This window comes from Chiroxiphia lanceolata, chromosome 2 (assembly GCF_009829145.1).
Source record: "Chiroxiphia lanceolata isolate bChiLan1 chromosome 2, bChiLan1.pri, whole genome shotgun sequence".
Lineage (NCBI taxonomy): Eukaryota > Metazoa > Chordata > Aves > Passeriformes > Pipridae > Chiroxiphia > Chiroxiphia lanceolata.
In genome coordinates this window covers 119,986,233-120,003,855 of record NC_045638.1, presented here as the reverse complement: position 1 = coordinate 120,003,855, position 17,623 = coordinate 119,986,233, and the positions used below count along the sequence as shown (strand labels likewise).

General features: G+C 61.8%; 1 protein-coding gene across 1 annotated transcript in view; it reads left to right on the top strand.

Moving 5' to 3' along the window:
* Positions 1-17,623, top strand: part of PDE2A (phosphodiesterase 2A) — a 39,267-nt gene that overhangs the window by 4,893 nt on the left and 16,751 nt on the right. The window contains exon 2 of the mRNA XM_032679920.1: positions 12,464-12,515. Within this exon, the coding sequence (XP_032535811.1) occupies positions 12,464-12,515 (52 nt within the window). The remainder of the gene's footprint in view (positions 1-12,463; positions 12,516-17,623) is intronic.

The window sequence follows — 17,623 nt, the reverse complement described above, 5'->3', positions numbered from 1 at the left end:
CTGGGGGGGTGGTTAGGGCCCAGCCTGAGCATTGCAGCCATCGAGGACAGCCTCACCACGTGTTTTGGCATTCCCAAAGCCCTCTGCTCTCCATATGTGCTGGAGGTCTGATGCACCTGAGGATGGAAAAGCAACCAGTAGCTGCTGGTGCAGACCTGGCATGAAGTGCTGACTGAGCCAGAAACCTCCCCTGGCTCCCAGTCTCTTCCCAGCCCCTTCCCAGCCCCTTCCCAGGCTGTTATTAACTTGCACGTTTCAGCTGGGTGACTCAGAAGACACTGAGGAGCTATTTATAAGGAGGATTTGAAAGGCAGAGACTGGTGGAGGGTTTTCTCCCCCCTTCTCTTCCCTTGAGCTGTTGCTGACCAAATGTGGCTGTGCCCTGCTGGGCTGTGGAGTGGGGTCTGGAGAGGGATCTGTCTGTGTCCCCTGGGGTTCAGTGTCTGTTTGTTATGGGGTGAGGATGCTGATGCTCCAAGTGAAGCCTCCAGGCAAACCCCTCCTTGCTGATGGGCACCCCAAATCTCACCCCGTTGCAGCAGAGCCCTAATGCTTCTGCCTGCGAGGGCAGATAACAGGCAGGGCTGCTGGAATTTGAGAACAGAGGGAGCTGCAGCCTGGAACAGGAACCCTGGCAGGTCTGACGGCCCCAGCCTGGCTCTGAGGCGTGGAGCCCTGCCAGGTGGTGGCATCGATCAGCCTGGTGAGGGTGTCACTGCTCGGTGGTGACGCTCCATCCCTCTGCTCCAGGATGTCCCTGCGGCTTCGCGGTGGTTTGAGGTTTATCCTCACGCTGGAGCTGCCCCATGTCCCTTCTCCTGCAGCCAGGATGGCTCCACAGCCCTGTCCTCGAGCAGCTCCTTGCCTGGAGCTCAGCTGGAAGGACACAAGTCCGTGGGTGCAGCTGTGTGTCTCCTTGCTTAGGGTTTAGGGTTAGCATTAGGTGAGGATTAGATTTTGGGCTAGGGTTAGAGTGGAGGTTACTGTTACCTTTAGAGCTAGAGCTCGGGTTAAGGCTAAGTTTAGGGTTAGGCTTATAGTTAGGTCTCTGTTTAGGTTTAGGGGTAGGCTGGGTCTAAGTTTAAGGTTAGAGCAATGGCTAGGCCTTGGGTCAGGGTTAGGGTTAGGGCTGCACTGAACAAAGCGTGAGTCTCCCAGGACAAAGGCATGTGGCCCACCCTGTGCTCCCTTGGCACAGCACGCTCCGTCCTCCCCATCAGCACAGCCTTGTGGCCTCCCCATCCACGGCTTTTCCCCTTTGGCCGTGCCAGAGCCTGGCTGGGACCTGCCCTGGGGTTTGGTTTTGTCTCCCACCCGTCCTGGCCTCCCCGGGGAGGGGACAGGTGCTGAGTCAGCAGCGCTGCTGGAGGGAAGCCCCAAAACTCGAGTGTTTTGCCGAAGCTCGGCCGAGGAGCGACGGTGCTGGGTGGGGACCAGGGGGGTGTGAGAAGTGTCCGTGAGCCCCAGGGTGCTGGTGCTCCACGGCACTGCCCCGGGAATGGTGTGGGAGCCGGGCTGTGTGGGTGGGCTGTTTGGGGAGGACAGAGGGGCTCTGCGGAGGAGGGGGCTTGGCGCTGCTGGAGACCCCCCCGCCTCCCCCCGCTGCGCAGGCAGGGACAGGGACAGCAGGTCCGTGGGCTGCAGAGAAGTGCCGAGTCAGGCGGGGTGTGCGTTGCCATGCACGGAGCCGGGAGCGCGCCGGGAATGAGCTCCACGTGCCAGCCGAGGGTGTGGAGAGCCGGAGCGCAGGCAGGGGGACCCCAGTCCCCTCCCTCCTGCGACCCCCAAATCTGCTGGCACGGCAGAGAGCCACAGTGCACCCAGGAGAAACCATGGTGACGCCCTGGGAACCCCGTTTCCATCCTGACCTGTGCGGTTCAGTTGGATTCTGGCTCCTGAACCGGCCCTGTCGTGGGGATCCCAGCTCAGGGGAGGGGGTGAGGCTGGGGACTCTTGCCAGGTGGCACCTGCTCTGTCCAGGCTCCGTGAGGCAGGGGAGCTGGAGCCAGCCGTTCGACCACAGAAAGGCCATTAATTAATGGAAAGCGCAATCCAGGATTAAAAGCCTGACCTGCTCCGGCACCGGTCCCAGCACCAGGGGGATCTTGGCTGTGCCAGGGACCATCCCGGAAGGATACACCAGGGGAGGTTTGGATGGGATATTGGGGAAAATTCCTTCCCTGAAAAGGTCCAGCACAGGCTGCCCAGGGCAATCCCCATCCCTGGAGGGATTTAACAGCCCTGTGGATGTGGCACTTGGGGACATGGGTCAGTGGTGGCCTTGGCAGCACTGGGAGGAATGGTTGGACTTGATGGTCTCAGTGAGCTTTTCCAGCCTCAACAATTCTGTGTTTCTGTGATTCCACATGGCATCTCCGTGGCCCATTCCAGGACTGAGCTGCATCTCTCTGCCAGCTCCATGTCTCCCCCAGTACCACACCTACCCTGGGGCTGTGCCCCCACTGCCACTCCCCTTCCCCAGCTGCCCCTTCCTCTCCTCTCAGGGAAAGCTGAGGCTTTGGAAACTAAAAACTCAGCTCAGCTCCAGGGAATGGGGTTGGAAGTCTCAGACAAAGCTGTTCTCACCCTGATGAGCCTCCGAGGCACGAGTGGCTTTGAGCTGTGTCCTCTCCTGTCCCTCCACAGAAGTCCTGCTCTCTGCACTCTGGCTCATAGGGATATTTGGATCATCTGGGAGGAGATCCCAGGCCACTGAGTGGCTCTTGCTCGTGCCATGTTCACAGATGGAGGATCCAGGGAGAAACCTGTGGTGTTGGTGCCTTGGAGAGGATTCCTGCTCCGAGGGGGCTGGGGTTCCAGAGAGGGATGGGGCATGGAGAGCAGAGGCAGGATCCTGGGTACTGCTCTACTGCCACTATTTTCAAGAGAAAAAAAGGCAGAAAAGGGGAAAACCAGCAAAGGGCAGATGATGAACACGTGCTGAACCGCCACCACCTTTTCCCCCCCTCTAGTTACCAACTAAACTGACTAATTTAAAGATGAGCTGGCAGCGTCTCTAGCACTGTGTCTATCCAAGGACAATTCCCCAGGGATTCAGGGTATCTGTGTGTTGTCTCTCTTGCCTTGCCATTCTCCTACCTGGTTTGGCTCCCTCGGGGTGCTGGTGGCCTCGCTTGGAGGTCCCTGTGGTGTGGCACTGCTGCTCGTGTCACCAGCATTCCCTAGTGACCCACCCTGGGGACAGCTCGGTGGGGAGCTCCCTCCTGCATCCAGCGGGCTGGGTCCTGGACTCATGGGGTGCTGCAAAATGAGAATGGGGATTTGCAGGGCTGCCATGCAATGGGCACAGGGATTTGCAGCCTTGCAGCGCTGCCAGGCTTTCCAGCCCCATCACCAGAGCCAGCTGCATTCCTGTGGCTCCTGGCAGCCCCAGGAATTTGCAGAGATGCTGTGGAGTGGGGACAGAGATTTGCAGGGATGCCGTGCAACAGGAATGGGATTTACAGAGATGCCATATAATGGGGATTTGCGAGGGTGCTGTGCAATGGGCACAGGGATTTGCAAGGGTGCCACGCAACGGGGACAGGGATTTGCAGCCTTGCAGCGCTGCCAGGCTTTCCAGCCCCGTCACCAGGGCCGGCTGCATTCCTGTGGCTCCTGGCAGCCCCCAGAGCTGGTCTCCCAGCCTGGCCGTGAGGCAGCTGCCTGCACAGGACCCGGTGCTCCAAGGCCAGGAGCACCTGGAGCAGCGTGTTTGCCGAGCAAACAGGGCTCAGCCTCCTGCAGCCGGATCAGCAGCCTCCCTGCGTTTGCTCAGCAAACAAATCCCACCTGGCAAAGCCTCGGTGCCGTGAGTCCCCTTCCCGCCGCGCTCCCGCAGCTGCCGTGTCACTGCCCAGCACCCCTCAGGGCCTGCCCAGGGTTGTGCAGGTCTGGAATTACCCAGGGCTGATGATGGCTCCAAAATAAGTGTGGGAGCTTGGCAGCCATCCGTGCCTGTCCTGCCCACGGATGCCAGGGTGGTGCTTAACCAGGAGCGCCCACGCCGGGATCCGTCCTGTGGATGTGCAGGGTGAAATCCTTCGGCTCCAGAGAAATCTTTTGGCTCTGGGCTGGGTGATTGCAGGAAACAGGCAATTTTCTGTCACTGCTGGAGGCTGGGGAAGGTGGAAGCTGTGTCGGCAGGTGCTGGCCTTGCAGGTTAGCTGTTCTGTGATGGAGGAGAGGCGTCTGGGTGTTTGGGGACCTCAGAGCTCCCTATCCATGCCAGACCAGCACATCCCACCATTGCTGCTTCTCTTGCTCCAGGCTCAGCCATGCTCCCCCTGTGCCCCAGCCCGTCCTCCCGCTGGGGTCCTTGTCCCCCCATCACACACTGCCCACAACAAAGGCTTTATTGAGGCGGGGACAGACACCCCCTTCCCTCTTCCCTTTGCCTGGAGACTGGGGGATGTGATCCCAGCCTTCCTGGTTGGCTGCTGCTCCAGCTGTCATCTTCCTCTGCCTCCCATTTATTTTCCCCTCCCAGATACACTCTCGAGCCCCAGAGCCAGGACTCCCCCCTTTGCCCAGGCACTGGTGCCCACCTCAGGGACCCGTTTTCCTCCTGTTCCGTCATCCCTGGCGTGCTGGAGGCGTATCCTGCCTTTTGCCTTGGCTACCAGAGCAGCAGGGCTGTACTGTGGCCGGGATGGGGCTGTGGGTACTGAGCCTTCCTGCTCGCTGCCCACCACCCCTGCAGGGCGAGCAGGCCCGGGGGTCACCCCTGTCACCTCGTGGGGACACCTCCACAGAGCTCTCTGGTGCCAGGGCCAAGCCACCCTCCAGGCTTCCAGCTCCTCCAAAGTCACCAGAGTCACTTGTGCACTTATGGGCCACTAAGTGCTGTAATTACAGATATGCTTTAATTAACATAATTGCGTTTCTACACAAATAAAACATTTGGCACAGCTAATTCCAAGGCTGCAGCTCCAAACACAGGGCTTCCTGCCCCCCCTCAGTGGTGGCAGGGGGGGCTGGCAGAGTGTGGGGTTCTCACCTCCCTGCAGGAACATCATCCCAGTCCCAGCCAGAGCCCGAGCCAGAGCCCCCATTTCCCCCTGGAGTCCCCTGCCCTGGTTTGGTGGGGACAGCTGTGCTGTCAGACACAAGGGTTGCTGGGACACAGTGCTGGGACTGCTGGGACACAGCCCGGGGTTTGATGGGGCTTGGTGAGACACAGCACTTGGTTTGTTGGGAAGTGGCCTGGAATTGCTGGACCACTGTACTGGGCTTCCTTGGATGCATCATTGTGATTGTTGGGAGGCAGCACTGTGCTTGCTGGGCCATGCCACTGGACTTGCTGGGTCACTGCACTGGGCTCAGTGGGAAACAGCCCTGGGATTTCTGGGATGCAGCAAACCCAGTGGTTTGTTGGGACACGGGACTGGGCTTGCTGGGATGCAGCTCTGGGGTTGCTAAGACGTAGAACAGGGCTTGCTGGGGCACAGCACTGGGTTTGCTGGGACACAGCACTGGGTTTGCTGGGACACAGCTGGAGCCCAGCCCTTGCAGCTGTGCCGGTGGGCGCTCGCCCCAGCCGGACAATGGGCGCTGTGGATCCAGCCTCTCCATCCCATCCCAGAACTTCCCACTGAGCTGCCCACAGGGTGCTCCTCCCTCCCAATATCCAGAGACCCTACCCCCCAAAGGCTCCCCAACCCCCTGTAGCAGCCCCCCAGTGCCCCCCAGGCTCTCGGGAGGCTTTGGATGGAGGCTGGAGCTGGCGGCAGCGTCCTGGCCCTTCGCCGGAAAGATGCCAGGAAGAATTGGGAAAATGGCCGGTGCTCGTTTGCTAAATGCCCTTTTCATTTAAAAAACAGAAGAAAAGGGGAAAAAAAAATAATTCCATTTTTCTCCTGCTGAAAATGAAAGTGATTATGTAACGAGCAATAAATTACGGAGAGGAATGAGTCATTGGAGCAAATCCCGAGAAAGGCACACGGTATTTTTAGCTCCAACACCCCGTGCTGTACCCAGCATTAACCCTTGCAGAGCTTGGCCCCCCTCCTTTCAACCTGCCCCCAGGGTGACCTCCCCCCTCAGAGGTGCCACATTGGGTTCTGTGAGGATTTTGTCCCTGTGACGTATTCCCAAGGTAGGATGGAAATGATGGAAACTGTGGGTCCCCCATCCCACAGCCCTCCTTTGGGGGGATGCTCATGGGTGGTCCAGGGGATACTACTCACCCTAGATCCATGTTCCCATCTTGGGATGAGCCTCTGCTCCGCTTCCCCTCAGCTTGTTCCTGCCAAGATAATTAATCCTGATCCCTTCCCAAGACCCTGGGCACCACTGTTGTTTCACAGCCAAAGAGCCTGAAGAATTAATTTGGAAATAAAAGCAAGGAACAAATTAATTGGAGGAGAACCAGCTAGGGAGCAAATGAGTGCTCCTGGCTTAATCCAGGTTAAAGTGGGGAGTGATTGCTTCGTTAACAAAAGAGATAATGAGGGAGGATTGGAGCAAGCAGGTGCCAGGTGAGGCAGTGGCAGAAAGCACCCAGATGCCAAGGGATGCCTGTGGAGAGCTGTCCTGAATGGGGAAGAAAATCCTGGGGACACCGGTGAGAAGCTGGAAGAGGGATGTGGAAGGGAGGCTCAGGGCATCCTGGGACTGGGGCTCAGATTGTCCCAGGATCAGCACTCAGAGCATCCCTGGGGGCTCGGAGCATCCCTGGGGTCAGGGCTGGGAACATCCCTTTCTTGAGTGATGCTATCATTCATGCCTGCTTTTGAGAATCCTATGGGATCAGGTATCAGCATGGGGACAGGGACCCCACTCCTTGTGTACCAAAGTCCTCTGGAGCCTCAAAGCTGGTGGGAACCAGGCCTGCTTCTCTGTCCCTGCACAGAGCCCTGGGTGCTCACGGTGACACCTCACTCCACTCTCTTCTGGAAGCAAAACCACCCCCAAAGGAGGGGCCGAGGAGAGTGGCAGGGACAAGCAGGAGCTGGTGACCCAGTCCCCGTGTCCTGCAGCTGGGGCTGGGTCAGCTCAGAGTGATGGAGGCAGTGCCAGTGGATGTCACCTCCTTGTCTTCTATTTGATCCGGCAATAAATTCCTGTCCTCCATATGCCTGGGCTGAGCTGGGATCCTCCTTAGTGCCACTGGGACACCTGGAATTGTGGCGTGGCTGGGGGCTGCTGTCCCCCAGTACCTGCTGTCCCTCAGTACCTGCTGTCCCCCAGGCACCCGCTGTCCCTCCTCCTGCTGTGTGCTCTCACTCCAGCATGTGCTGTCCCCAAAATCCATGTGTCCCTCCAGACACATCCTGTCCCTCCAGGCAGCTTCTATCCTTACAGGCATGTGCTGTCCCTTGTCAAACACGCTGTCCCTCTGCACACATGCTGTCCTTTCAGGCACCTGCTGTCCCTCAAGACACGCTGTCCCCAGGTGTGTAGTGTCCTTCCAGGCACAGGATGTCCCCCAGATGCACGCTGTCCCCAAGGATGTCACCTGTCCCACTGGACTCGTGCTGTCTCCCTGGATGCAGGTTGTCCCTCTGGACACGTGCTGTCCTCCTGGATTCAGGCTGTTCCCATGGACACACACTGTCCCTCTGGATGCATGCTGTCCCCATGGATACATGCTGTCCCTCTAGACACACGCTGTCCCCATGGATACGTTGTGTCCCTCTGGATTCAGTTTGTCCCCATGGACACATGCTAACCTGGGTGCAGGCTGTCCCCAGGGTGTCCCGTGTCCCTCACCCCTGTGAGGGTGCAGTGGGGGTGTGCTCTGTCCCTGCACACACAGGACACTCTCTCAGGACAGGCTGTGTGTGACCCCGGGGATGAAGGCCCACAAGCCAGGCTGGAGATGCCAGTGGCCACCATGGCCAGAGCTTGTCTGTGGGGACCGGCCAAGCCAGCTAGGAAAGCAGCTGAGGAGTGGGGGGAGAGGTGTGGAGACCGAGCCAAGAGCCATCTCAGCCTGGCAGGGAGCTGGCTGCCCTGGTGGGACCAGCAGGGCTCTGCCATCACACTCGTCCCCCTAATTAGCCCTGTGGGGTGTGGGGGCTGCTACTGGACCCCGGCCCCTGCCGTGCTCTGAACTGTCTCCATAGAGACCCTCCAAGGGCTTCATCACTTATTCATCAGTGGTATCACTCGATCAGCCGGGCCCTTCCTCATCCCTTCCTCATCCCTTTGTTATCCCACTCCGAATCCAATGATAGCCTGAGCCCTGGGCCTGCTGCCACCAGGTCTCTGCAGCTGGCACCTCTGGGGACCGTCCCCACTGAGGGGCTGGTGCCAGGACACCCCCATCCCTGCCCAGCCTGAGATCGTTCCAGGCTCTGGCTCCTGTGGTGGATCAAGGGATCCACCTTGATCCTGGATCCCACCCTGCCGGGGTGTTGGGTGTTTCTGGGGCTGTCTGTGGTGCACACACATGTACACACTCACACACACGTGCACACACACACACACATGTGCACACACACACACACATGTGCACACCTATTGACGGCTGCAGGCACAGCTCCTCCTCGTTCCCATGCATTCTCAGCTCTCCCACTGCTCCCAGTAGGTCCATGCCATGGACCTGCCTGGTCCCATGGAACCTCCCAGCACCCCCAGCCTTGTGGCTGGCATAGCCTGGGTGAAGGATGCTGCAGCATTCCCTACTCCACAGCCACATTCCCTGCCCCGCAGCATTCCCTACCCCACAGCCACACGGCATTCCCTGCTCCACGGCATTCCCTGCTCCACAGCATTCCCTGCCCCACAGCATTCCCTGCCCCACAGCCACACGGCATTCCCTGCCCCGCAGCATTCTCTGCTCTACAGCCACACGGCATTCCCTGCCCCACAACCACACGGCATTCCCTGCCCCACAGCCACACGGCATCCCCTGCCCCGCAGCATTCCCTGCCCCGCACCCACACGGCATTCCCTGCCCCGCAGCATTCCCTGCCCCACAGCCACACGGCATTCCCTGCCCCACAGCACTCCCTGCCCTGCCCGGACACCAGAGCCCTCTGGGGGGGGGGGGGTGGCTGCATCCCAGGCTCTGGGCGGGATTTATCCATGGGGAAACCACCGAGCAGTAAATGGGATATCGATCGGGTGCCATTGTGGGGATTAGTGCCGAGCGGAAGAGCAGATGGATTGATTTCTGATGGGATTTAGGGCTGTCAGTGTAGTGTATCCCGGATTAGCAGCTCTGGAGGAGTAACACCCCAATTCATCCATGGATCCAGCAGCTCCACTGGTGGCTGCGTCCCTCAGGCTCGACTGAGTCCCAGTGCCCTCCGTCCCACGGGCAGAGCCCGCAGCCCCAGACACCCCTGTGCCACCTGCAGTGGCCACCACTGGAGGACAGGGATGCCCCGAAGGTGGCACAGCCCTGTGCTTCCCCAGAGCCAGGACCCGGCCCCTGGTCTGTCCTGGTGCCGCGGTTTACCGGAGCATCGCTGATCCGACCTGACTCACGGCAGCACCGACGCCGCTGGGAACCACACTCCCCTCCCCTCCCAGTGCCCCCCGTGTACCCAGTGTCCCCACAGATGCTGCTCTGGGGGCGGGTTGCTGCAGTTGCCCCTCCTGAGAGTGATCCCAAAGAGGGCTGGGGATGGGGAGAAATGGGATTTTGGGATTACACAGGGTGTGAAGGCCCATCTCGGTGCCTTAGCCCCCCTCAAAATCCTTCCACTTTGGCACTTTGACACCATTTAGTGCCAGTACCCCCCAGGGAAAAGCTGGAGTGTGTTTATTCCGGTGTCTCTGGTGTGGAATATTCCATTTCCATGGAATAAGTGTTAATATTTACTTGCCTGTGTGAACTTTGCTCCCTGTGATGCCATCAGACACCCTCCAGCTGGGATGCGGGGTGGCTGCTCCCCAAGGGCCTGGGGAGAGGCAGGATGCACAGCGCTGATTGATCCAACCCGGGTTGGGAACAGGGAAAAACCACAGGGAGGATGGAAATGTGGGAAGCCCAACTGGGAAGCCCCCACTGCTGCCTCTCCCCACCACCCACAGTTATTTCCCAGCAGCTCTAGGACTGGGTTCTGGGGCTGCATGTGTCCATCTGAGTGCTGTGACATTCCCATCCAAGGGATGCCATTCCTGGGGCACACAGAAGAGCCAGGGAGCAGCTCGTAATTACACCGGGTCATTGACAAGCCAGCTGGGAGATGAGCAGTGATGCATGGATGCAACGGGGTGCTGCAGCACATGTCCCTGCCCCACTGTGTCCCTGCTCCCCTGTGTCCCTGCCCCACTGTGTCCCTGCCCCACTGTGTCCCTGCTCCCCTGTGTCCCTGCCCCACTGTGTCCCTGCTCCCCTGTGTCCCACTCCCCTGTCCCCAGACCCCTTTGTCTCTGCCCCCCTGTGTCCCATCCCTTGCACCCCTGAGCAAGCAGTCGGGGACAGGGATGCAGGGACAGCCCCTCACTGTGTCCTTGTGCCCAGCAATAGCTCTGTGTCCCCCGGGCTGTGACCTGCTCCGTGGGTGGCTCTGGTGACAGGGACATGCCAGGCTTGGCACGGATCCTGCCGGCACCCGGCTCCTCGAGGTGTTTCCGCTGCCAGCCCCGCAAGGAATCTGCAATTCCCACTGGGCATCTGCTTCGTTCATGGAGCCCAGGACCCACATCTGTGCCGGCAGGACCTGTCCGGGCTGGGGCACACTCGGTCCCTGCAGCAGGGTGTCCCCAGAGCTGGGGACCCCACGCCTTGATCTTGGGGGCACAGTGGCTCTGGTGGTGGCCTGGTCAGGGCCGTGGGCACGGTGAGACGCTGTCCTGGAGGGGCTCTGATTCGGGATGAGGAGCCCGTGATCCTGTGCCACCCCGGGAAGAGGTGCCTGTCGCCCTGGGTCACCCCCGGGGGCAGGAGGACCTCTGCGGCCGGGGGGTCTGCGGGAGGGTGCCCGGGATCAGTCCCCTGGAGTGGCCGCGGTGGCTCTGGCCACTAGATGGCCCCGCGGCTCCACCGGCCACCCTGACCCTCCTCCGGGACGGGACCCCCTGTCCCGGCATCCCTGGGGTCGGGCTGCAGGAAGTGGGGTGCGGGGAGTGGGATGCGGGGTGCAACATGCAGGGCGTCCCAAACCCTCCCCTGCTCGGCCCGTGCCTCGAGGTGGCATTTCCCTGCGAAATAGTGCGACGGGGGCTGAGCCCTGACGAGCCACCAGCGAATCCCCAGAGCACCTCGTGTCCGAAGAGCACCAGGGACACGGGAGTGCCTGGGGACACACACTGCCGGGATGAGGAAGAAGAGCGGGAGGCTTTCCTCCCGCAGCCCAGATCTTCCTCTGCCCTGAGGCGGAGAATGAGGAAGGAAGGAGGTTGTCGCGCTGCCGGTGTCCCTCTCACCGCGTGGCATGTGGCCACCGTGTCACGGCCGAGCACCTCGATCCTCCACGTGGGTTCCCCGGGGCCGCTGGGGTGGGGGCAGAACCCCAAAATCCCTGTACTTGTCCCTGGGAGAGGGCGGGAGGCGTGATGGGGGTGATCATTCCTCAGCGAAGGCGACGCGGTTACATGGGAGGGTGGGGGTGAACAGACCCTATGAAGGTCTCCAACATGGGGGTCCCTCCCTATCCAAGTGAGGGGTGCTGGGTAGGACACCGCGGGTATCCCACGGGATGGGAGGCACGGGAGCCCTTCTGTGCTAAGCTCTGCATCAGGGTTACCCCAGGGCCAGGGGTGGGGTGAGATTTCAGTGCCCCACTACGGAGGAGGAGGGGAGGACCCCCCAACTCAAATGTGAGGTGCAGCCCTTAAGTGTGTGGGGGTCGCTTTATCCGGAGACTGCACGGGGGGTGGGGGGAGATTGGCAGGTGACCCCTGCCCAAGAAGGGGGCAGGGGGGTGGCCCGAGCCTCACGAGAGGAGTTTAACAAGGTTTAACGAGTGTCCCCCCAGATGCCAGAGCCGTGGGGGCACAGCCGGTGCCTGTGCAATAGGAGGGCACTGCCAGCCCCACGGCCCGAGCGGGGCCACCCGAACTGGGCAGTGATGCCCTGACTCTCTCCCCATTTGGGGACCCTGGCACCACCCCGGGACCCCCCATCACCCTTCTCACACTGGGACTCCCACCCCTCTCCCCTCTCCATGCCGGGGAGTGATGTCCCGGCCCCCTCTCCACATCGGGACCCTCAACGCCATCCCACACACGCACTGGGACCCTCACGCCGACCCCCTCCCCACAGCGGGGAGTGATGCCCTGGTCCCCTGTCCGCATCGGCACCACCACCTCGACCCCCGCCCCACGACCCTCACCCCACACTGGACAGTGACGCCCCGACCCCCTCCCGACCCCAAGCCCCCCGCCCATCCCCGCCCCTCAGGACCCCGCGCAGCAGGTGCGGGCCGTGTCGTGTCGGGGCGTGTCGTGTCGGGGCGTGTCGCGGCGGGGCGTGCCCGCAGCCCGCGGGCGGTGCGGGGGCGCGGGGCCGGGATGGTGCCGGGATGGTGCCGCGGCTCCTCACCGCGCTCCTTCGCTTTTTCAGCCGCGGGTTCCTGCGGGCGGGGGACGCCGCGCCCGGCCCCGAGGCGCTACAGGTAGGGACGGCGGGACCTCCACCGCGAGGGACCCCCGCACCCCTCTCCCATCCGGGACCCTTCTCTTTCCGACCGGGATCTCCATCCCCGAGCGCCTCCCCTCCCATTCGGGACCCCCATCCCACCATCTCCCGTTCCACTCGGGACTCCCAACCCACTTCCCCTCCCACCTGGGACTCCCGACCCTTCGACCCTCCCATCCAGGACCCCGACTCGCCTCCCCTCCTACGCGGGACTCCCACCCCAACCACCTCCCCTCGCAACCACGACACGCGACCCACCTCCCCTCCCACCCAGGACCCCCATCCCACCCGCCTCCCCTCCCACTCGGTCCCGGGGGTTCGGGGGGTCCCGGTGTTCATGCTGGGGGGCGGGATTAGGAGCCGGGGCTCCCGGCCCGCCGTGCTCGGTGCTGCATGGGGCAGGGGGCCGATGGGACTGGGGGTTGCGGGACCCCCACCCCTTTCTCGCCCCGGGGGGGGGGGGAGGTGGGTTTCCCGAACACAACACGCTTGTACCCGCTTATCTCCCCCTTTTCTGTGGGGGGCTGTGAACCCCACCGGGAGAGCCCGGTGGGGAAACTGAGGCACGGATGGGGCTCCCGGGATGGGGGGCGGCGGTGCTGTCTTGTGGCCCCCCCACCCTGGGCTTGGGGACACGCTGCGCTCCACGCAGGAAGGAGGCGGCGTTGGGGGGAAGATGCAGATCCCGGCGGGATCCCGGGAGGAAATGGGCTGGACCGGGGGGGGGGGCCGGTCCCGGTCCCGGGGGGGCCCCCACGCCCTCCCGCAGCCGCGCCAGGAGCTGGGCCGCGCCATGGGGACTCTCCAGGACACCGTGAGCCACCCCGGGGAAGGGGGCACCCAGGAGGTCCCGGGGGGGTCGGTGGTCTCGGGGTTGGGGGTCCCTTGTGTGCTGGGGATGTGGGGGTGTGATGTGCTTAGGAATGTCCGGGGGTCCTGTGTGTCTGGGGGCTTTGAGTCCCCGCTTCCCTGTGTCCCCTCGCTCTGCTGGCGGTGGGAGCCCCACGATCTCGGCCGTGTTCCACCCGGCGGCCAGCCCTCGGGGTGCGGGGTGCTGGGAAGGAGGCAGCCCCTTCAGCACCCCCAGCAGGACCCTGCCCTGAGCCCCCCACCCTCTTTGAACCAGCTGCACATTCTGGGGAGGTGGAGGCTGCGTCCCAGTACGTGGGTGGAAAAACATTTGGTCGTCGGTGCTCCCGCGCCTTTGAGCACACCCAAATTTGGGGAGGGGGTGGCTTGGGGGGGAGGTTCTCTCCCTCTTGCGACCGTCTCTTCAGCTGGATGGATCCCTGACCTGTGTGCTGACGGTTTTGGGTGTAAGAGCCGTGGCCTTGGTCTCCTTGGGGGCACAGCTGCTTGGGGGACATGGGGGGGCTCGGGGGGGCTCCAGGGGGCTGTGAGTTCAAGGCCGGAGAGAGGACCCATGCTGGGAAACGAAGGGAAGGAAACGCTCTCCGGGAAAGAGCTGAAAGCTGCTGACGGAGGGAAAGGAGCTGAGCAGGGCCGGTGTGTCCTGCGGGGGGGCACTGAGCCCCCGCGAATGGGCAGGTGAAGATTTGAGGGCACCAGAGCTGCCATGCAGTGTGGGGACGGGACGTGAGAGATGGGGATGGGTCCTGCCGACCTGTCCCCCTCCAGCACATCCGAGCCCGGGGTGGGTGAGGGACAGCTCATGCCCCACAAAATACCTCAGGCACAGGATTCCCATGCCCGTTGGGGTCCTGGGTGCTGGCTGCATCTGGAATCTCCATTCCCGAGCCTTGCGGGGGCGTGGCATGTAGGGCTTGAGGGGTTGCTACCCCCTAACACCAGCCCCTTCCTCCCCACCACCCTGCGGTGGGGTGAGACTGAAGATGTCTGTTCCTCCTCTCCCTCCCTGCCTCCAGCCCCAATGCAATTACCCGCGGACTGAATCATGAATCAAACCCTAATTGATACTTGTTCGCAGCCGGGTGGAGCAGGAGGGGTTGGGGGCCCCCGCTGTTCCCAAGGGTCGGGGGACAGGGGGAGGGCACTGTCCCCCGTGGCTGTGGGGGCTGCGCTGGGGCACCTTTGCCCACCCGGATCAGGGTGCCCCGGCCGGCACCGCGGGGCTGCTCCTGCCTCAGTTTTCCCCGCGTGGAACCGGCCGTGTTCGGGGGCCAGGACCCTCTGGGGGCGGTGAGGAGACGCGTGTGCGGGCGTTTGTCCCCGCGCTTCCTCCGGCGGACACAAACACATCAGCAGGGCAATAAAGGGGAGGAAAGGGCCGCGGCGGCTTCTTTCCGTGACGTGGGGCAGGGCTGGCTTCCTCCCCCACCCAGCAGGGCCGGGGGGGCACAGCGAGACCCCCAGACCGGGGTGGGTGGGTGTGCCCCGGTATTTCCCAGCCTGGTGGTCCCCTCGGGCCAAAGGTCTTTTTCCAAGGAGTGACAGCTCACGGGTGTGGAATCAGCCCGTGCCAGAATTGCAGTGCCCTGGAGCTGATTTTTGGGGGACAGTGGGGTTTGGTGTATAGGTCCCAGTGCTCTCATGCCCCATGGCATCACCCGGGAATGGGGATTTGGGGTAGGGGTGCCCCGCTGCACCCTGAGCAGGGGGAGCTGGGATGGGGGTGTTCCTGCTGCACCCTGAGCAGGGGGAGCTGGGATGGGGGTGTTCCTGCTGCACCCTGAGCAGGGGGAGCTGGGATGGGGGTGTTCCTGCTGCACCCTGAGCAGGGGGAGCTGGGATCAGTATGCTCCTGCTGCACCCCATCAAGATGGCATAGTGGCATCTCCCCCAGAGCGTGACAGGCCCTGTGGGTGACCTTGGCTTTTTGGAGCCCAGCTGTGACATTTGGCAGGGAGGTGATAGGCTGGGAGCCCCTGCAGGGCTGAGTCTAGGGGGGCCCCTCTGGGAGCCAAGTCCATAAATTTGGGGACTGGGCTGGGGTCTTTGCAGCTGAATCTGATTGGATCCCTAGCCTGGCCACCCCATGGGTATGGGGGAGAGGATGGTGGGGACCTGCCCGAGGGGTGCATGTGGGGTGGGAAATGCCAGGGAGTAGCGCTGGCTCCCGAGTGTCCCTCTTCCTGCTGCAGGAGAGGAGATCACTGCTTCCAGCCCGACTCTGGCAGGTGCAGGATGCCTGGCAGCTTTGGGTGCCCTGGACATGGCTTTGGGACCCCCCATAGACGAGGAGGGCTGGAGGCCAAACCCTTGACTGGGTTCTGACCCGTTAAACACCAGCACTGTGATCCTTTCCCCATGTAACAGGCTTTGGGCTTCTCCTGGCTGTGCCTCAGTTTCCCCATCTGAGTAGTGAGACCCCCTGTGATTCCTAGACCCCTTCCTGGCAGCCAAGAGCTGGATCCCATCATCAAACCCTCACAGACATGGAAAATAAGAGCGGTCCCCGTACGGAGAGAGCGGAGCCCCAGGGGGAGGCAGCTCTGCCAGCCCCCCACGTCCTGCTCCAGAGTGCTGCCCCAAATCGAATTCCTCCCCAGCTGCAGATGGCTGGCAATTCAATTTTCCCAGATCCCATCAGAGGCTGATAAATGAGGTCCCTAATCACTGTGCAGATCCCATTAGTGCCAGCCGTGCCAGGAGGGGTTGCAGGGATGGATGCGGGAATGCCGCGTTCCCCTTCCCGTCCCACTGCTCCCCGTTCCCCCTGCATGGGACCTGGGTGTCCCTGACCCCAGGAGCCCCACTCTGGCTGCACCTCCAGAGCTTTACCATGATGCTCCCAAGCAGAGCCAGGCCTGGAGAGCCCTGGCATGGCTAATCCACCAGGAAACATCCATGAAAGTCCTGGAAACCTGGCTGGGAGGTGCTGGTGGCCAGTGGGGATGGGAAGGGAACTGTGTGCCAGGGAAATCTTTCCAGGAATGCCATGTCCCAAGGATGTACATCATGCCAGCTGCCTCCTAGCACTCCTGGCAGTGCCAGCACCCAAGGCTTGGTGCCAGGTGGGTGCTGGGATGTCTGTGTCCTTAAGGGCGAAGGCATCCTCATACCAGGGATGCTCCTAACCATGGAGCAGTTTTCCTGTGGCTGCCACAGGACACCCTGTGCTTGCCATGGCTTAGGGACAAGTGACACGGGGCTGAGTGGTGTCCCTGTCCCCCTCCACACCATGGGACATGGGTTAGGGACAAGTGACAGTGAGACCCCCAGCGCTCGCCACCTCCCTTCTTAGAACAGTGAACTAATTAGAGACAAAGCAGTGACAGATCATTAGCCAGTGTTGGCTGTTCCAAGAAGGCCACGATGTTCTGGGGACGGAAATCCTTGAGGAGAGTGGCTGCAGTCCCTGTTTGTCCTGCCTGACAAAGGGACATCAACAGGAAGCAACCTTGACTCTGGCCCCATTCCCTTGGCCACAGGGGGCTGGGCTGGGATGTGGGGGGATGGATTAGGAGCACCCCAAGGGCTCAGGGGGTGCCAGAGGTTGGGAAATTTGCTTGGACCAGTAAAAAGTCCCGCTGAGAACGTGCAGGGTCCATGGGGAGCAGTGTCTGCCTGGTTCTGGGCTGTGGAAATTCCACCTGCAAAGGGTCTGTGCAAGTGCCCTGTGCAGCGCGAGCATGACAGGCCCTGGTGAGGCTGAGGCATGGGGGAGGAGGAGGATGGGGTGAGGGATACCCTGAGCTCTGGGGAGGTGCTGGGCCCAGCATGGCTCATCCCACCTGGACCCAACTCCAGAGCCACCCTGAGAAGGTCTTGCACGGCTGTGACCCTCTGCAGGTGGGGACACCGAGGCAGGGAACCTCCACAGACATGGAAACTGAGGCAGGCATGGGCATGCAGGGCCCCTTTTGTGCTTTTTTGGGATGGCTGATTCCATGGGTTTGCATCCTCCATTCCTGGGAAGCCTCAGTGCAGATCGCTGGGTGCCAGTGTGGTTCTGTGCCAGGCTCCTGCACCCCAGCCCCTGCTCCCCATCCATCCATTGCCAGGACCCCAGGCAAACGACCATGGGGAGACGAGAGATCCCAGAAGTGTTTCCTTCCCGTTTGCCCTCATTATCCCCCTGGAAAAGATGAGGTAATTAAGGAGCTACCGTGGGTTACAGGTTGTTGCTGCCTGATTAGATTAAAGCAATGTAATTTGGGACTG